The following is a 17939-nucleotide window of genomic DNA, read 5'->3' as shown; positions in this document are numbered from 1 at the left end:
TCCTTGCAGTCTTTAGCCAAGTGCGTAATGGGGTCACAACATTTGAAGCATATCCCATTGGCCAAGGTGTGGTTTGTTTTGTGAAATGGGCACAACTTCACGTCTGGCTTCTTCAGTGGAGCTGTGTCGAGGTCTGTTTTTCTCAAAAACGCCGAAATGTTCGGAGCGCCTGTGACTATCCCCATTCCTTTTCATCTTGGCATTGTTAGTGGTGACGGTGTGCTCGTGCGAGAATCGAGGATCGTTCTTTACCTTAGCCATGTCCTTGATGAAAAAAATTGGTAAATACCGAGAACGGTGGTTAAGGTATGGCATTCCTCTTTAGAATTTGACCGCCTCATTTGTCCATTTGTCCCACTGTAAGTTGTGAGAGTAGACTTTATTGACAAATGGGAATGACACCCGTTGCAGGAGTCAAAGTAGGCAAGAAAGTTACGAAATTTCTCATGGTTCTTGACAGCAATCTACTTCTGTGACAATGTCGCACAAGTCATGCAATTGTTTGTTGTCCTTAGGTTGTGAGCTTCGGAAATGGTTCGCACAAGTTTGCCTTAAGGCAGGCATACACCATTTAGGTACATAGCGCGTAGTGTTCCTCAAGTCTCTCCCAAATGCAATCCATATCTCGTTTAGGACCGTTAGAGTGGGCTGCGCGGATTACTGAGTGCATGCTTGGGTGATTCTGGGCCAAGCCACTTTACCAATAGGTCCAATTTTCTTCACAGTGGGGTGACCTCCAGTTCAGACATTACACTTTTGAAAGTGGTCTTCCAGATATCAAAAAAACTCGGGTTCGTCAGAAAAGGTTGTCAGACGTGAATGTGAAAGATCCTTCTTGATAATGAATTTTGTGAAGTCTGAACAAAAATCTGGTCTCGCAGGAGAAAAGCTAGTGGCATGAGGGTTCAATAAAGCTGGGTGTTGACAGACATCATAAATGTCATGCTGATACCTAGATCCCAGATGGCGAGGTTCATACGTATTGTTCACCATATCATTTATGAAGTCAACTCGAGGCAAAGGTGCGTATTGGAATAGTATCCCTAGGTGTAGCTTCCAGTACATTTGTTTCAGGAGTTGACCCTGAAGGACACGGCGTAAGTTTCTGACATGTGCTCACATTGCCAGTCTGGGTTTGGCCCAATGGTGAATATTTAGGGTTAATTACATCGTCGTGTGCGGTATTGATATCAATATCATTAGCATCATATGGTGAAGTCTCATGTGACCTACTTATATTCTCAAATTGTTCGTTAATGTAGTGTTCCATTCTTTCTTTTTTTTTATTTATTTTTTATTCATTTTTTTTCAAAAAATATACACATCACAACATATACAGAAGATACATGAAAGACGAAGACAATAGAAGTTACATTTGTTGAGTTATTTCAAATTGAATATTTTAACGTATGTACATACATATATTTACTAGTAACTTATTAACGTAACAAATACACACATACTACCATTCACATAAAAGGTCTATCAAGAGTTATTTCCTTCCTACAGATGTGGTGAGAAATTGAACTAGGGGAGACAACTATTGATAGAAAATTACACCAAAGACAGGACAAAAAAAAAGGGGGGGGGGGAGTAAACCTAGGTCACAGATCTTTCAATAATTTTTAAAATATTAATGTTTATACATTTAACCAATTTTGTAATTCTGCAAGTGCTTGTGGTTTCCGCTTTAAATTACTGTTGGATATTATAATCCTGTGAGCTTTTAGTTCAAATTTAATATGATTTTTTAGACTATATAAATTGCGATCTTTTTCTAGACATTTGCAGTTGTAAATGTATTGTTTTACTAGAATCAGTATCAAATTATCAATATGGAAATTAGTATTTGTACTATCTTGTTTGCCGAAGATAAAATCCTGTTTTTCAAATCTAAGACTTAAATTATTAGTAATTATAGAAATTCTTTATTGTTCAATCAAATTTGATACATTTTCACAGTCCCAAAATATATGAGTGATTGTTTCTGGATGTGTTTTACAAAATGTACATAGATTGTTGTTTGATTTACCAATTCTTAAAAGAAATGTTTTTGTAGTTAGTATTCTGTGATTTATTCGGAATTGTAACCATTGAAGCTTTGAGCTAGTAGTATCATTAAAAGGTTGTTTATAAATATTTCCCCATTCATCCCGATCAATTTCAAAATTTTGATTTCATTTATTTTGAGCAGTAGGTATAACTTCATTTTTAATTAAAACATTATATATATTTTTAAACACCTTTTTTTTACAACTTAAAATCAATTTGAGGTTTATTGGTATGTTAGGAAGAGTTATATTTTTTTCAGAGTCAAAACTTTGTTGATTGTTTCTGATGACATGATTAATGGCATTTTTCATACCCTGATATTCTAGAAAATTGGTCTGAATATTATACGTTTCACGAAATTCTTCTAGACTATATATGGATTTGTCTGTTTTCAAAATGTTATAGATAAATATAACGCACTTTTCATACCATAACTTCTTAAAAATAACTTTATGATTTATTCTGATTTCATTATTATACCAAATAGGGTTTTCTAAAATATTTGTTTTGTAAATATTACTTAAACTTAAGGTCGTACACCAAGCCTCTAGAACATCTCTCCAAAATAAATTTATACAATTTTTAGATTGTTTTTTTATGTGTTCAATTCCAGTATTCGCTATTTTTTGTTTGTCAAATAGAGAATGATATCCCAGTTTCCTTCTTTACAATAAATTCTTCTTATCCATGATACTTTTAGAGCAGTTATAAAAGATTTTAGATGAATCATTTTAAGCCCCCCTTCCTCATATTTTTTAATAATTACATCTCTTTTAATTTGATCCGGTTTACCATTCCATAAAAAATCAAAGCACAGACAATTGATTTGTTTAATATACAAGTTATCAGGATTTGGAAGCGATATAAATAAGTTGTTGAACTGGGATATTAGTAAGGTTTTTTATGACAGCTATTTTGCCAATTGGAGTAAGAATTCTTTTGTTCCAAATTGAAATTAGTGATTTTAGTTTTGCAAGTCTTTTGTCGAAATTCAGTTGGATTATTCTGCTTAGATCTACATCATATTCAATACCCAATAGATTAAAGCGTGTGGTTCCCCATTTTAAGTTAAGATTAGAATTAAATGTATTATTACTGTACTTCATACTGCCAATCCAAATTACCTGGGTCTTGGAGAAATTCATTTTTAAACCAGATATATTAGCATAGAAATTTAGTGATTTGAGAGTTTGATCTAAAGATTTTTTTGAGCCATCTAAAATAACAGACGTGTCATCAGCAAATTCAGATAATAGAATTTCATCTTCATGTAATAGTATACCTTTAATATTTTCATTATTTCTTAATAGTATGGATAACATTTCTGCACATAAAATAAAAATATATGAAGAGACGGGGTCACCTTGACGACAGCCTCGCTCTATATGGAAAAAGTTGGACAGATTTCCCCCAATATTTACTGCTGACTGTATATCATTTCTAAAGAGTTTTATCCACTTGATTATTGTAGGACCAAAATTAAAGTATTTTAGAGTTTTATAAATAAAGTTCCAGGATACAGAGTCGAAAGCTTTTTCAAAGTCTATTAAAAGTAAAAGTCCCGGTATATTATTGTCTTCTGTATATTGCATAACATCATATATTAACCTTGTGTTTTCGCCAATGTATCTTCCAGGGATGAATCCAGTTTGATTATTGCTAATTAATTTACTGATTACCTTTTTGAATCGTTCTGCTATTGCGCCTGATGCTAATTTATATATATTATTTAAAAGTGTTATCGGCCTCCAATTACTTAATTTATCACGGGGTTTATTGCCTTTTGGAATGCATGTTATTATTCCTTGTTTTTGAGTTATTGAAAGTTCTGATGTGCTAAAAACTATAATTAAGTGATCTTAAAACAAATGGTCCCAATTGCTTCCAAAATATTTTTAAAAATTCCACTGTAAAACCGTCAGAGCCAGGACTTTTATCATTTTTCATTTTTAGCAGTGTGTTGTTCATTTATTGTAAGGGGTCCTTCAATATTTAAAGATTCTTGCTCTGATAATTTAGGAACAGTATAAGATTCTAGAAGTTGTTCAAGATTGACATTACTTAGTTTGATATTTTCTTTATATAAGTTATTATAGTAATTTTCAGATTCATAAAGAATTTTCTTTTGATCCGAGATAACTGTTCCATCTTCTTTAGTTATGTAAGGAATAATTTTACTAGTATAGTTGCGAGACTCTAAGTTGCAGAAATATTTAGTTGGTTTTTCCCCTTCCCTTATCCATTTAGCTCTAGATCTTATTATGCTACCATTTATTTTTTGCTTTCTTATTTCTTCTAATTCCTTCTTTTTATCTTCTAACTTGTTTACTGATGTATTATTTGGCTCTGTTTTTTCTAATGCCTTAATTTCATTAATTATTTTTTTCCTTTTTCATTTGATATTTTTTTTATATGACTTGAGTAGGATATAGTTTTACCCCGAATTTCCATCATTAGTATTTCTAAAAAGAGTTGGTCATTTATTGTAAATACTATAAGATCTGACGATATATCTTTTGCATTATTAATATTATATACAGGTACTGCATATTGAGATTTGATATCTTCTATTGTAGATTTAATAAGGTTTAAACATTCATTATCGAATAAAAGAGAATTATTAAATTTCCATAAACCTTTTCCACGTTTAAAGTTATTAAAAGACAAGTTAATTATTGAGAAAGAATGATCTGAACGGTAACCTGGTTCAATTATTGAAGAAGTCAAACTTGGTAAAAGACTATCTGATATCAGTATATAATCTAATCTGGCCTGTTTGTGCGGATTTTTTCTACGCCAAGTATATCTTTTAGTCTCAGGATTCTTTTCTCCATTCTTTCTTGCTTAATGCAAGCACCAGTATCGGATCGCGGTAACAGGTCACACTCGACGCGTCATTGATACATTTAAGTTCTACTTCCGCCTCAGCGAGATCACGTTTTGATTCGAGAAGTTTGATATCCGCCTGAATAGCAGCCTGCTGTTTACTGAGCTCTACTTCCTTTCCCATGAATGTTAGCCTAACTATATTCAGGGCTATACTCGTCATGACATTTTGATATGTTTTTATTAGTTTTAAATATTGCCGAAATTTCTGTTTTGTGACATATCCTTTTGTGAATAAAACGAATCTATGATCATAACAAATATAATTAATTACTGTTGAAATGAAATATAACTTTTTGTCAACGAAAGTCTAGAGCTACTAAATTGATTAGAATACTTTTGTTTTAGATAAATGAAGTAAAGTTGACTAGAAATTATCCATTCAACAAGCAAGATAAGTTGAATAACCCATGAAATATATGTTATCACAACGGTTAATGATCAATAAATTAAATCATAGTTTTTGCCTCGCTCATGCATGTTCTACGAGAAGGATATAAATTATATAAATTAGGTGATTGTTAAAAATCTAGAGAAATGCTATTGTAAATAGTAACGGGACTTTGTAAAGATGTTTAGGATGGTTTTAAAAGAAATATTATCGCTCTTTCTTTTTTTATGGATATGTGTTAGATATGTGTTTTTTTATAGACGTTAAAGGTAAGTGGGTTAGACATTTAGCCACAACGTTCAGCTGACGTTTGATCTTCAGCAAATGAGACTTCAATCAATTTCAACTCCGCTTACTTCAAGTTTAGCCAACCGTTCCCACCTTAGGGTGAATTGGACGCGACTATCTTGTTATGTCACCTCATTTAATACAATATACATTTGCTACAGCTGTATAGTATTTTCATCGTTCACAAATAGGGTTCAACGGCAGTAAAACCTGCTAGTCGCATTATTGTAACTTAGCCGAGCAATTGCCACACAGGTAACCCAAAAATAATAACAAATTCAGGAAATACATATTTACAATTATTATTATACACTATGATTACAAGCAATATACACTAAGATATACAGTTACTTTACAAGATTCTTTTTATTATTTCTATATTTTTACAAAACCCCACTCACATCCAAACACTCATATCCTCTTGTGATACACTCAGCAAGGGAACTTATACACTTTTATTATTACATTAGAATATACTTAAATACAACTAAACTTTTCCTAACAGCCTACAGTCTTTGTAGCATCACAAATATCAAATCCGGGTTCAATGTCTTCAATCCTGTTACTGATGATGTAATATCGGTCTCCTTGAGACCAGGAACTGTCTGATTAACTCCGTCGAAGCTATTGTCCTCGACGCTGCCGGCTTCAGTTCCAAGGCCCAATATAGGTATAACCACAACCCTCAGGTTGGACTAGCATTGAAGGCTACAACCGAGCACACACTCCTTCGTGTCCTCTTTACCTCCCACAATCAGGTAATCGTGGTACGCCGCTTACATAGCGAATAAGTGCAGTATCTATGATACATGTGTATATCTGACCAATCTGGTCTCTCCCGGCTTCCGTATTTTTCTGTACTGGACAGCGAGTCCTTGCACGTGAAGCTACAACATACGATAATAATCCCTAAACTTACTATTTACACAATTAGTACAATTGATATCATAAATAAACATGTATATAGGCATTAACTAACCATATAATTACCCTAGTATGCCTATACTGCTAACGTAAACAGTATTCGCGCACGTGCTAAAGCGTACTCAGTTAACACAATAACAACTATTTCATACCCGTTTAAAATGACCTTTCAACAAATACATTCAAAATCATCAACTATATACACACTCAGAAAGATAAGAAAGATAGATTAAACTTACCGTGACTGTATTTCACGCTTCCTGCGAACATACAGGCATCAGCATTTCCATGCCCTTACTTGCCACGTTCTCCATTATCACGCCGGGTGGATTACTCACCTACGGCAGCCCAAACGACCCAGCCGTAAAGTCGCGTATAGCGTAAACGCACATACTTACCCGTCGTACCGTCGTACCGTACACATACTAAACTAATATACCTACCTTTTTTTATAATGAAATAGAGTCGGATTGTGACAATTATATCCACCTTTCCATAAACATCATGTTAGTGTTGTTTTTTTATACCAGCCCAATCGATCCATTGATATAAGAGAAAGCATAGAAATTACAAGAGAGTTAAACAAAATACTGTTTACGATGTTAATGGCTATATAGGCCATGGGTATCATCAAATTGTGCAGACCAAAGTAATTTGTTCACAGTATTGTGTGTGATTTTAACTTACAATGAGATAATGTTTTGATGTTTATCAATCATATCTTGATCAGAACAACTACGTCAACATCAGGAATACGCTGAAGGGATAAAGAAGACTGTTGAGAACCCTTGTAATATAACTATTACTGTTGTGGGACATAAAGGAGTCGGTAAATCATGTTTAGTCAAACAACTTAAAAAGAAAGCATTCCACAAGGGGGACCAGGTTCAACGGATACCGCTGATTTTTACGTGAATTATATCGCCTACAACCCCGAGACAGGGTTCAGAAAAACACTTGATGAACATGGAGAAATAGACACTGGTCGCCATCGACTGCGGCAGATCATTCATCGATACCAAAAAGGGGACGTGGCAGTGGTAGAGGAGTCAGAGTTAGTTCAGCTCACCATTAACACGAGAGACACTAAATACACAAAACCAAAGACTGATGATAGAGCACATGTGAATGATAGGAACCGCAGTTTGAAAAAAGAGGCTCTTTCAAGCACAGTCGCATCTGCTTCACCGTCCTCGTCAAAAGCCAAAACGAAAAGTAAGATGATTATTTATATATCATAAAATGCTTTCACGAAATAAATATTGAGATCATTGTTATGTATGTATCATTTGCACAAAGTACAATTATATACACCATAATTCATTAATGGATATGAAGGATAGGGATATTATACATGAAAGTCCCAAAATGTAGAAATAACCGAGACTTGCAGTTTATATAGCAACATTTGTGGTATAAGTGGGGGAGTAAAAATGGGTCCACATGTACCCCTCTGGCAGTTTTTAGAAACATGTTTTTTAGGAAGAGTTAACGAACCAGACAACACACAGAGGTAAATAAACACATTTTGATATGATTGAAACATGCTGAATACGATGAAATCATAATAATGATGTTACGTCTTCTCCGTTTTGTGAAATGGCGGTAGGATAATGAAATGAAAATTTCCGGTTTGTTTCACTATAAAAGCCAATAAAAGTCATAATTGTCATCATAAGAAAGAAAATGAGTCACAAAACAACTTGTAACAGTCATTTTAATAGAACTAAACCTTTCGTAAAGGTATGTTTATTATAAAAAATAGATCGCATGAATGAAACAAAAATGACTAAAGGTTAAATAATATTCTAGCAAACCACATTGTAACATTTGTTCTAAATTTACCTGACTCTTGTCTAAATATATGTGCATTATAAAATGATAAATTTATTGGTTTTTGGTAAAAAAACGAGATGGACACCCGCACCATCATTGATAGAGAAAATCACATAATTATAATTTCAGTTGTCAACCTTTGTCTCTCCAGTGCTAGATCAAATGGCTGTGGACGCTCTATCTCTGGATTGCGAGGGGATGCATGCTTATGTATTCCCTCCATTCAACCTTGTGGGTAGGGTTTTGATAGAGGGTTCGGGAGCACCATTGTTCTCCTCTTCTATTACCGCCCCTGTAGCGAACCTTGGTTTCCTGTGCTCTTGTCGTTTCTGGTGTATGTTATGTCCTCATAGTTTTGTTGAATGGCAGGGAAATAATTAATAACTATCCCTTGTGTAAACATATGTGTACTATGAAAAGGTAGATCGCATGAGGGAGGTTGAAAAAACAGAGGAATCCCCCACCAAAATGAAATAATGCAAAAAAAAAAGAAAAAAAAATATAAAATTTTAATACACCATATATTCTGGCAAAACACATAGTAACAGGTATTCTGAATTGGATTGACTTATATATCAAACATAGGTTCATTATAAATGGATACATTTATGTTATTTTAGCAGAAGAAGCGAGATGGACACTCTCCCTACAGCAGCATAGCTAAAAACCACATACTTACAAAAATGACATTCCCGGATCCAGTCAACATCCAAAGACTAGTTCACATGTTTTACTCATAATTCCTGCACTTCCAATTACAACTAGATCGTGATGATTAAGACTGTAATAACCTATTTCCTTTTAGTGAGAACATCTGGAAAACATAAATGAACGACACGTGCCTTAACGAAAAATACCGAGTTAGAATTATTCACCTTGATTTTTTGGTTATACCTCCCCGTGAAAAGGTGTGTATCATTGTGATGCCTGCTCGCATACAGTTAAAAACAAGTACATATAATGTCAACTGATGAGGAACAGTCACAGATTAAGCTGCCGTAACCGGTACCAAGGAGAACAGTCCACCAGAATGATAGGCAGTGACAGGATATACAAGTCAGTGAAAATAGACTAACCATGCCAAAAGCCAGCAGAAACGACAAGAGCTCCGGAAACCAGGGTTGTCTCGACCACGGGGTAAATACGTCATATTTGTAATTACAATGTATTATTATAATAATTATTGTAAACGTATCCTTTTGCAATGCACAAATGTTAAGAAAAGAGTCAGATCATTGCAGAAAAATTGTTAGAATGTGATTTGTAAGAATATATGGAGTTTTAATATTCGTTTGTATTTTCCTTAAGGTGGGGGTGTGTTTCTTTCTTTTTCTCACCTCATTCATGCGATCTATCTTTCCATAGTACACCTATGTTTAAACACTGGTGAGTTCAATACGAAATGATTGTTTGAAGGTGTTCTGTCATTAAATTGTATTTCTTGTGATGAAAAATATGACATTTATTATCTGTTTCAGTGAAAAAAAAAGCTGAAAAATGCAATATTTCCCCACCATTTTTGAGAAGACGTAACGTCATTATCGTGATTTTATCGTATTTAGTAATATTTCAATCATATTAAAAAAATGCCTCTGTGTTTTGTCAGGTTCTCTATCTATGAGCGTATTTGCAAATGTGTGATTTTGACAATTTTTGATGACTGAAATCCAAGATTGTCGCCATATGAACCCCACGATACAATGTTCTAAAATGCCACGAGTGCAGATCAATGAAAATTGCTCGATGACTTTAACGAAAGTCCTAAACAATAATATGGTTTGTTGCTCCAGTGACACAACGGGTTTCAGACGATATCGGGATTTTTTTTTATGATTATTTTCACTTTTCATTGGTCAAAAACACGCTATGTGATCACCGATAAAAAAACTATACGATTTTTCCGGAAATCATTTAAAGAAAACGTTTATTGCAAGGTTACTTTCAGATAACGTTATCGTCTACGTTTCGTGTTCCTTGGTCTCTGAAACAAACGCTTTGATAACCTGAGTTTGAAGAGTAACGGCAAAATGGTACAGATGACGTCGACGGTTCCGATTCCTATCAAATATGATGATGACTTCCAGCTGATGACTACAGTTTAAACTTTCAATTTTTCAACATTAACACCGTAGGGGTGTAGGAAAATAGAAAAAAAAACATTAATTTATCTAGAGCCATTTAATAGTGAATACGTTTGAAACGCCTCGGCTTGTTCCAACATTAGGCCTAGGCTAAGGCTACTGTGTGCATACGATTTATGTTTTACGGAATAAAAATGTATCTTAATATCAATCTGAATCTGTCAATATTTTTTGACGTCGAAGTGGATTATTTCAACGGAGAAGAAACTTTAATTGACTGTGTCCTGATCATTGAGCTACAGGTGTAAGATAGTACATAGACATGTATGCATTTAAAACACGCATGTGCACCGAGTATATATATCAAAAGCGTTAAGTGCATTAATTAGTACTGGTTTCATATGTTGTTTTTCAATTTAACATGTAAAAGAATCATGAGATTATAACTATCATCAAGAAGCATAATTTTACAACTTGATGCTTATTTCAATTCACACTCATTTCAAAATTTTTGAAATCCAGGAAAATAATAAAACAATTATATCATTTTTTAGGTCAGTAAATGGTTAAATTGACTACGTCCTCGGTCAACATATTTTTCTGTGGTCGATATAACTATGTATCGACCTCATCAAAATGTTATATTTGTATATTGTACGATATAAACGAATATTACAAAATATTGTCTGGATTGTTCTATACAATGTGTTATCAATTTCCTAACAAATACCATATAAATGACCGATCTTTATCTGAAGACAAAACGAACTCTTACCAATAATAAAAATGAAACATATAATCTGCTTCCCGAAGTGTTATTTAAAATATTCTTGAATGTATTGGATATCTACTTACTAATACGTAAGACTGAAACAATATCAAATTGATATAATCAATGTATTTTATACTTAGCTGTGTATTTTTACAAAATTCGATATGAATAGCAAAATGCGTTATATTTCCAAACAGGAATCAAAGAGAGACTTCGGCAGTTTTTCTCATTGTCCAGAAAAAAACGGAAAGGTTTGTGGAATTCATTTACAATGGGTTTCTAATTACGCGTACTCGCATACATTGTATATACCGTACACCAAGGGACACGTTAATTCAATTCGAAAGATTCATTATATAGATAGAGAGAAAGAAAATATACACTTGCCATAATTTAGGGAGCACCCTTATTTTTGTTGGATCTGATTGTGTCAGTTATTCAAAAGCACGAAGAAGGACGGAAATCCACATGGATATGCAATAATAATGTTTTATATCTATGAAGATATCTTATTATCAAATGGAAATGCATAAACAAAACCCGGATATGTTACGTGAATTTAGATAATACTCTTAAAAGGCTTTTTTAACACACCGAAAAAAGTTTCAATTCGTTGGTGTTTTTTTCACAAGATTACTCCATGTAATATCATATTCCTTAACTTGGCGCAAAAAACTAAATAACAAGTTTAAATGATCAATTTGTGGTCTAGCCTCCGTACTTCCGGTACAGTTCCTGGATCCTTCGTCTCATGCCATGGGCCAGACGTCGAAGTTGATTTTGAGGGAATCGCTGCCATTCTTGAATCAAAGCAGCTCGAAATCTGCAATATTTCGGAATCTTGGAACCTATGAATTGACGTTTTTTAGAGAAAGCTCCACACGTGCTCAACGTGGTTCATGTCTGGTGACATTGCAGGTCATGGGATAGTCTATATGAGCTCTGTCTGGATATACTCATGTACTAGGTGGCCTATGTGCGGTCTGGCATTGCCGTCCATCATGACGGGACGATCTGCTAACGCACGGGAATCGAAATGTGGAACAATAAGGGCTGCATCGTATGCTGTCGTATCAAGAATGTGATTCTGGTCGTAAGCCGAATTTCTCGGTCTGCAAACACCAACCGTTCCATCGGTGGAACAAATTTAAAAACGCATTTGGAACACCCATGGATCATTCGCAAAGACCTAAAGTTGCTACTTGTGTGTACGATATAACACGGTGTGCCATGCCTGTTACTTGCCATATTTCAGCGTTTGTTAGTTTTCGACGAACCATTATCAAAGCATCAGCAAGAGGTGTCACAAACACCGTCAAAACACGTGCAAATGCATCTCTTGCCAGCCAGTCCAAACTTATGTTTTTATAGGTAGGGTGTTCCCCTATTCAAAGCGTGTGATCGTAGAGTAAGTGTGGTACTAAATGGAAACGAATCCATATAATTTAATGATATATATCTGGTGTTACATATATGCCAATTTGTTCAGAATTAAAAGAAAATAATTTCTTTTGTATTTTTTCTTCAAGTAAAAGTTGTGCTCCCTAACGTATGGCCAGGTGTGTAGATATTGTCCTAATATAAGTATAGATTAAAAACAAACAAAATTTGGTTTCTCGAGCATTCTTTGGAGAGCTAGTAGGATTCGGAGGCATGGGGACACTTGCATTTCCTTTCATATATCATGGATTTATTATTCTGTTTCTTTTTCTCTTGAGAATATTTGTATTTATTTGTTTTCAAAGAACGATAACATATACACGTGTAATTACACATGCATGCAGCCTACGATTTTTTTATTTACAAACAACGATTATGGCAGAAATGAAAGAAATAAATAAACAAAGGGATACACTAACTTTTGTTTATATCTGTTTTAAATACAATGTTATTTACCATATTTAAAATTCTTTTAAACTATCTTGTCATTCTAACATACTATAATCAATTGTTTTTACATGTGACGAAGGAGCCTCGGCTTTTAAATAATCTTATTCAGTTTTGAAATTCCTGCTGAAATGATATAACATATAGCAGATTTGCAAATAGGAGATTTCAGAAAAAATTGCGATGACGTCACACAAAGATACATCCGGGCGCTCAAAGGTACAACTCCGTTATCTGTACACGTGAACATGGTGGGCACACCGCCGCTTGCGATGTTTGTTTTTACATTTTATTGTAATGAAAGTACGGCAATCCGAGAACTATTGTGTTATTTTAATTTTAAAAAGTGTAAATTAAAGTATTTAACAATAATACAAAGATCTCTAAACATATTGTATTCATATATTTTACTCTGTTTTATACTCCATTTTCGACCGCCACGAGAAAACACTGTCCCCATTACGTATAAACATTGACAATAACATTGCGAATATCAACTTGATATTATAAATTAAATTCAAAGTTCCCCAAATATATCATACTGGCATTTTAATAAGCAATTACTGTTTTCTAAGTTTTACTTTGTAAAACACCTGTAATGTGTGATAATGACCAAATCAAAAGCTTTCGTATATCACCCCAAGCGCACGGCAGCCATTACGTACAGTACTGACGAGATACCAAATTTCGTCCTTTTTCATGGTCACAAAATAACGTATTCTGGATATGTTTTTCTTCGGAAATTTTAGAATTTAGTTTATGACATACAAATAAGTCAGTTGATAGTTGCTACTTATCATATTGTTAACAAAATTTTGAATAGTTGAGGATTCTCGAAGCCGCGCGCAATGTGTCCTGGTCGGCATTTACAGTACTACGATCTGTATTCATAAATCTAAATGTAGTCTATCTAACATGTATTTAAATTACTTAAAAGTAACATCACTTAAATTTGAGACTTTACGAAACAGCCCATGGAATATAAGCGACTTATTTAAAAAAAACCTCTACAACGTGAAAACTGAACAATTTCACCATGTTATTTTTTCGAGATATACTGGCAGCCATAAGTGTACGTACACGTGTATATCTGTATGTACGTGTAACACGTTGGTTTATAGCATTCATTAAACAAGATATATATGGTAAAGAACGAAATATATATATATTTACAAGTGCTTATTGAGGTATGTGTCGGTAATTACGTATCAATATTATTTATTTCCCCAACTATGGGCTGTGGCCTGAAGTGATCTACCAGCGAAGCCATGCACGAGCGACCGTAGTCTGGCCAGGTGATTCACATTTCGTTATATCAAATACTGTTGTGAACAGCTTTTTCATATATAACAGATCGTGACACAATAAAATCAATTATCTATTCATAACTTTTCCACAACATGGATTTCTACGTGTGAACAAAAAAAAGGGTACGTGTGACGGCCCGACACCGCTTTGCAAGTTGACTTCAGGACCAACACTAAATCGACACAAATTAATTCAGCAATAAGCAATTGTAAATATACAAATATAAATGTATATAACCACTGAAAAAATAAGAAATCATTTTACAATCAGAATTTGCAACTATGAAAATGTATACTTTAGTTGAAATATCGATTGTATAGCAGAGATGTGCGTATCTGTTATTGTTTTTATTAGTCGCCATATGCATACTGTGTTTGTACCATTGAGGATCCGGATGTAAACTTTCTGTGACGTCACGCCATCTTTTCTGAAATCTCCTATAGCCCGTGCTATGCACTTTCTGTAGATGCATAACATTCTCATACATCCCATATATATTTGGTTATTAACAAAATGTTCAGCAAAAAAAATAGGTATAGAATAATTGATTTGAATGATATTAAAATTGAATTATTTGGTTTTTAGCTAAGGGCCCTCCAGGAATACAAATTGACCTTAGAACATCACAGAAGGAAGTAAGTGTCGTCCTTCAGTCCTTCAGTGTGCCTTTGGAATAAAGTTCAAAGCATATCATCAGAATGGGTGTTATACGATGTGATTGTGTGAGACGTTATTCAGGTAGACATAAAATGAGATATTTTTGCACACTGTGTACTATTGTGTTCCAGTTGAAACCGGTCTAGAGAAAAAGGAAGATATAGACGTTTCCAGGGAACAGAAGGAAGTTATAGAGGAGATTATGCACACAGAAATAGCAGAGAGAGTGATGATGGCGTGAAAGGTTTTATAACAATATGCGACTTTGGCGGCTAAGAAGTCTTCTACAACACGCACCATAGTTATTTGTCCAGTAACATGGTGTTTATTGTTGTACTCGACTTAAAGATGTGTACAGATCCAGAAAGATTGGCAGCAGGATATGGTAATTATATCAAGGGATTGTTAATGATAGTTTAGCATAGTCCGCATCTAATGATTTCAGTATGCATTAACGTTATTGAGCGTCGATTTTCTTTTGTATACATGTATGTAACTCTGATCAATACCAACCGCAATATACCACTCGGCTACAGAGAACGCCTCTTCTCTTTAGTCAGAGGTTCCAACCTCTGGCAGATGCAGTGATTGAATTTATCATATAACCACATGCTCTGTTACATTAACAGTAATTTACATCTCCTTTGAATCAATGTTGACAGGTATAACGGAGCAGTGGCTGAAGAACATTGCCACCTATGCTATTGACGACTCCGCAGTCGATGCCAGAACTCCACCCGTGATCCTCGTCGGGTCCCACCTCGACCAAGTGTCGTCTGATGTAAGGAAATTTATTGTATGTGCTCAATTAGTAGAATAGTATATGCTTACATTATTTTCACTTGTGCTTCGTCCGTTGTCGTGCTTCTATATTCATAATACATATCTACAAGAAAGCATGAACACTTCACAAAACAACATACATTTGTAATAATATCCGCACCGGAGACCCTTACCCTGACATGTAACCTTACTCCTTGTAGAATACGTTGTGATAAATATTGTATGATAATGTATGAAAAAGACATACATAAACCATATGAAAAGATACAGTAATTTCTGATAGGGACAAATCCTGATAATATTTACAATATGAAATATATCATTCCCGATCTACTGTGATGTGAATGTAAAAATCTGATAAATACAGGAAGAATGCTATAATCAAAGCAGCATTTGAAGATATGCTAATAAGCGTCCACTCATGGGAGGGGATACACATCAACGTAACCGTCAATGCAACCTGGCCATATTGACAGCCGTCGTTCTGTCAACGATGATCATCATAGAAAGTGTAGTGTACATTTGTTCAAATAGAAGCATTGTTTTGCTATACACTGATTGTTGTTTCTTTAAGTGATGACACTGAACAATATAACTTATATATCATAACCGTAGAGAGAAGAGCAAGAAGCAATGTTTGCTGATGTTCTTCAAACTCTCCACGATAATCCAACTCTGCAAGGAATCATGGTGAATCACGTCCAAGATGCGTTCCCTATCGCAAACCTATTCAATTCTACGATAAACCAAGACACGTACGAGGTAATGTGGCAGAGAATATTGGATATATCCCATCTTCAATCACGATGGAAGAAACCTGTCCCTTCGAGGTTGACAGATCTCCAACACGAGCTGGTACGGCCAAAGCATCAGGGTGTCATCGTTTTGACATATGAGGAGCTGCTTCATGTCAACCGTAATTTGCCAATGCCACTTAAAGAAGACGAAATCAAGGACTTCCTCCAGTAAGTATTTCTAAATTCTTGAAATGAGTTTTCCCTTGCACTAGAAACAATCGCTTCCCAGATATGAAACAGTTTGGGCAAGTATATTCATATTTATATATTTGAGGTTATCAAAACTATAATGTAAATTACATTTTTTTATCATACTCTAAAATCAGGAACTTGAAATTAAACGGATCATTTCATCGCTACAACGTTCATGGGAATAGCCCATTTGTCATCCTCCAATCCCAATGGACATCGTTTTTGGATTTGTTTTTCTTTCGTGTTAAATCGGGCTATATAACCTTTATGTAAGAAGGTGTTTATAAACAGGACCTATTTCAATCTGTTCTACCTAGAGTGATTTAATGAAACGTAAATAACCTAATGATGATGATGATAATTATACCATTGTTATGTTTTGAAATTTGTATCTACTTGTATTTATTTGTAAATGTTTTGCTCTATTTTCAACATAGCTTAACATGCATCGTCATGTTGTCGCAGCTACATGTATGCAATGAACATTTTTTATCAGTGATTGTCTTTGCACTTATTATCTTTTATTGATCAGTATGTAATATACAGCGAAAATATTCCTTTAAGTTAGTTCTTGTTATTTTATCATTTATATATTTTTTCAGTGTTATATATGTTAAAGAAGTGTGCACATGGACCAAATCTGTGTAATATTGATATATCCTATTAGGAAAGTATTCGGTACAGATCTAATTGAACCACAACGGGATTGAACTGAAAAACATCATTGTTTATTAAAAAACATCGGTTTTTATTTGGAAATGTCAAAGTGTCCAGTCCAAAAAAAAAAAGTACAATGGAAAGTTTTAGAAAATTACTCCAATGGGTCTTCGTCAACTGATTCGTAATGTAAGGGCAGAAACCCTTTCAATATGCACCAACCTAACTCTGTTGGTCCTTTAATGAACAAATATACTAATTAAAATATAATTTAAGACGGTAAACACATGGCCTTTTATAAACGCTATGAATTGGAATATCTGTTCATCGGCAGAATTTATTTAAACCGTACTATTGACCTATTTTGCGTAAAATATATAATCAGGTACTGATAATTGTTTAAAAGTGTTAATTTCATTCCGTTTGTG

General features: G+C 34.2%; 2 protein-coding genes across 2 annotated transcripts in view; both read left to right on the top strand.

The window, feature by feature from the left end:
• LOC138306729 (putative ankyrin repeat protein RF_0950) overlaps positions 1-15134 on the top strand; it is a 65837-nt gene extending 50703 nt beyond the window's left edge. The window contains exons 9-11 of the mRNA XM_069247197.1: positions 7272-7756; positions 11428-11481; positions 15011-15134. The gene's annotated coding sequence lies outside the window, so the exon portion shown is untranslated. The remainder of the gene's footprint in view (positions 1-7271; positions 7757-11427; positions 11482-15010) is intronic.
• Positions 15135-15157: 23 nt separating this feature from the next.
• Positions 15158-17539, top strand: LOC138306724 (uncharacterized). The gene is made up of 4 exons (XM_069247190.1): positions 15158-15467; positions 15745-15863; positions 16481-16830; positions 16989-17539. Exons 1-4 carry the CDS (start codon positions 15401-15403, stop codon positions 17125-17127), a joined length of 675 nt encoding a protein of 224 aa, XP_069103291.1. The 5' UTR covers positions 15158-15400; the 3' UTR covers positions 17128-17539.
• The last annotated feature ends 400 nt before the right edge of the window (positions 17540-17939 follow it).

The sequence above is a fragment of the Argopecten irradians genome, chromosome 13 (assembly GCF_041381155.1).
Source record: "Argopecten irradians isolate NY chromosome 13, Ai_NY, whole genome shotgun sequence".
In the NCBI taxonomy this organism is placed as follows: Eukaryota; Metazoa; Mollusca; class Bivalvia; order Pectinida; family Pectinidae; genus Argopecten; species Argopecten irradians.
This window is presented reverse-complemented; position numbering and strand designations above follow the sequence as displayed.

Excerpts from the sequence above, each read along its gene's own strand:
- LOC138306724 (XM_069247190.1), top strand. The coding sequence starts at position 15,401 with ATGGTGTTTATTGTTGTACTCGACTTAAAGATGTGTACAGATCCAGAA. Across the intron at positions 15,864-16,480 it reads TCGACCAAGTGTCGTCTGAT|AGAGAAGAGCAAGAAGCAAT; the intron begins GTAAGGAAATTT and ends TCATAACCGTAG. Across the intron at positions 16,831-16,988 it reads GAAATCAAGGACTTCCTCCA|GAACTTGAAATTAAACGGAT; the intron begins GTAAGTATTTCT and ends CTCTAAAATCAG.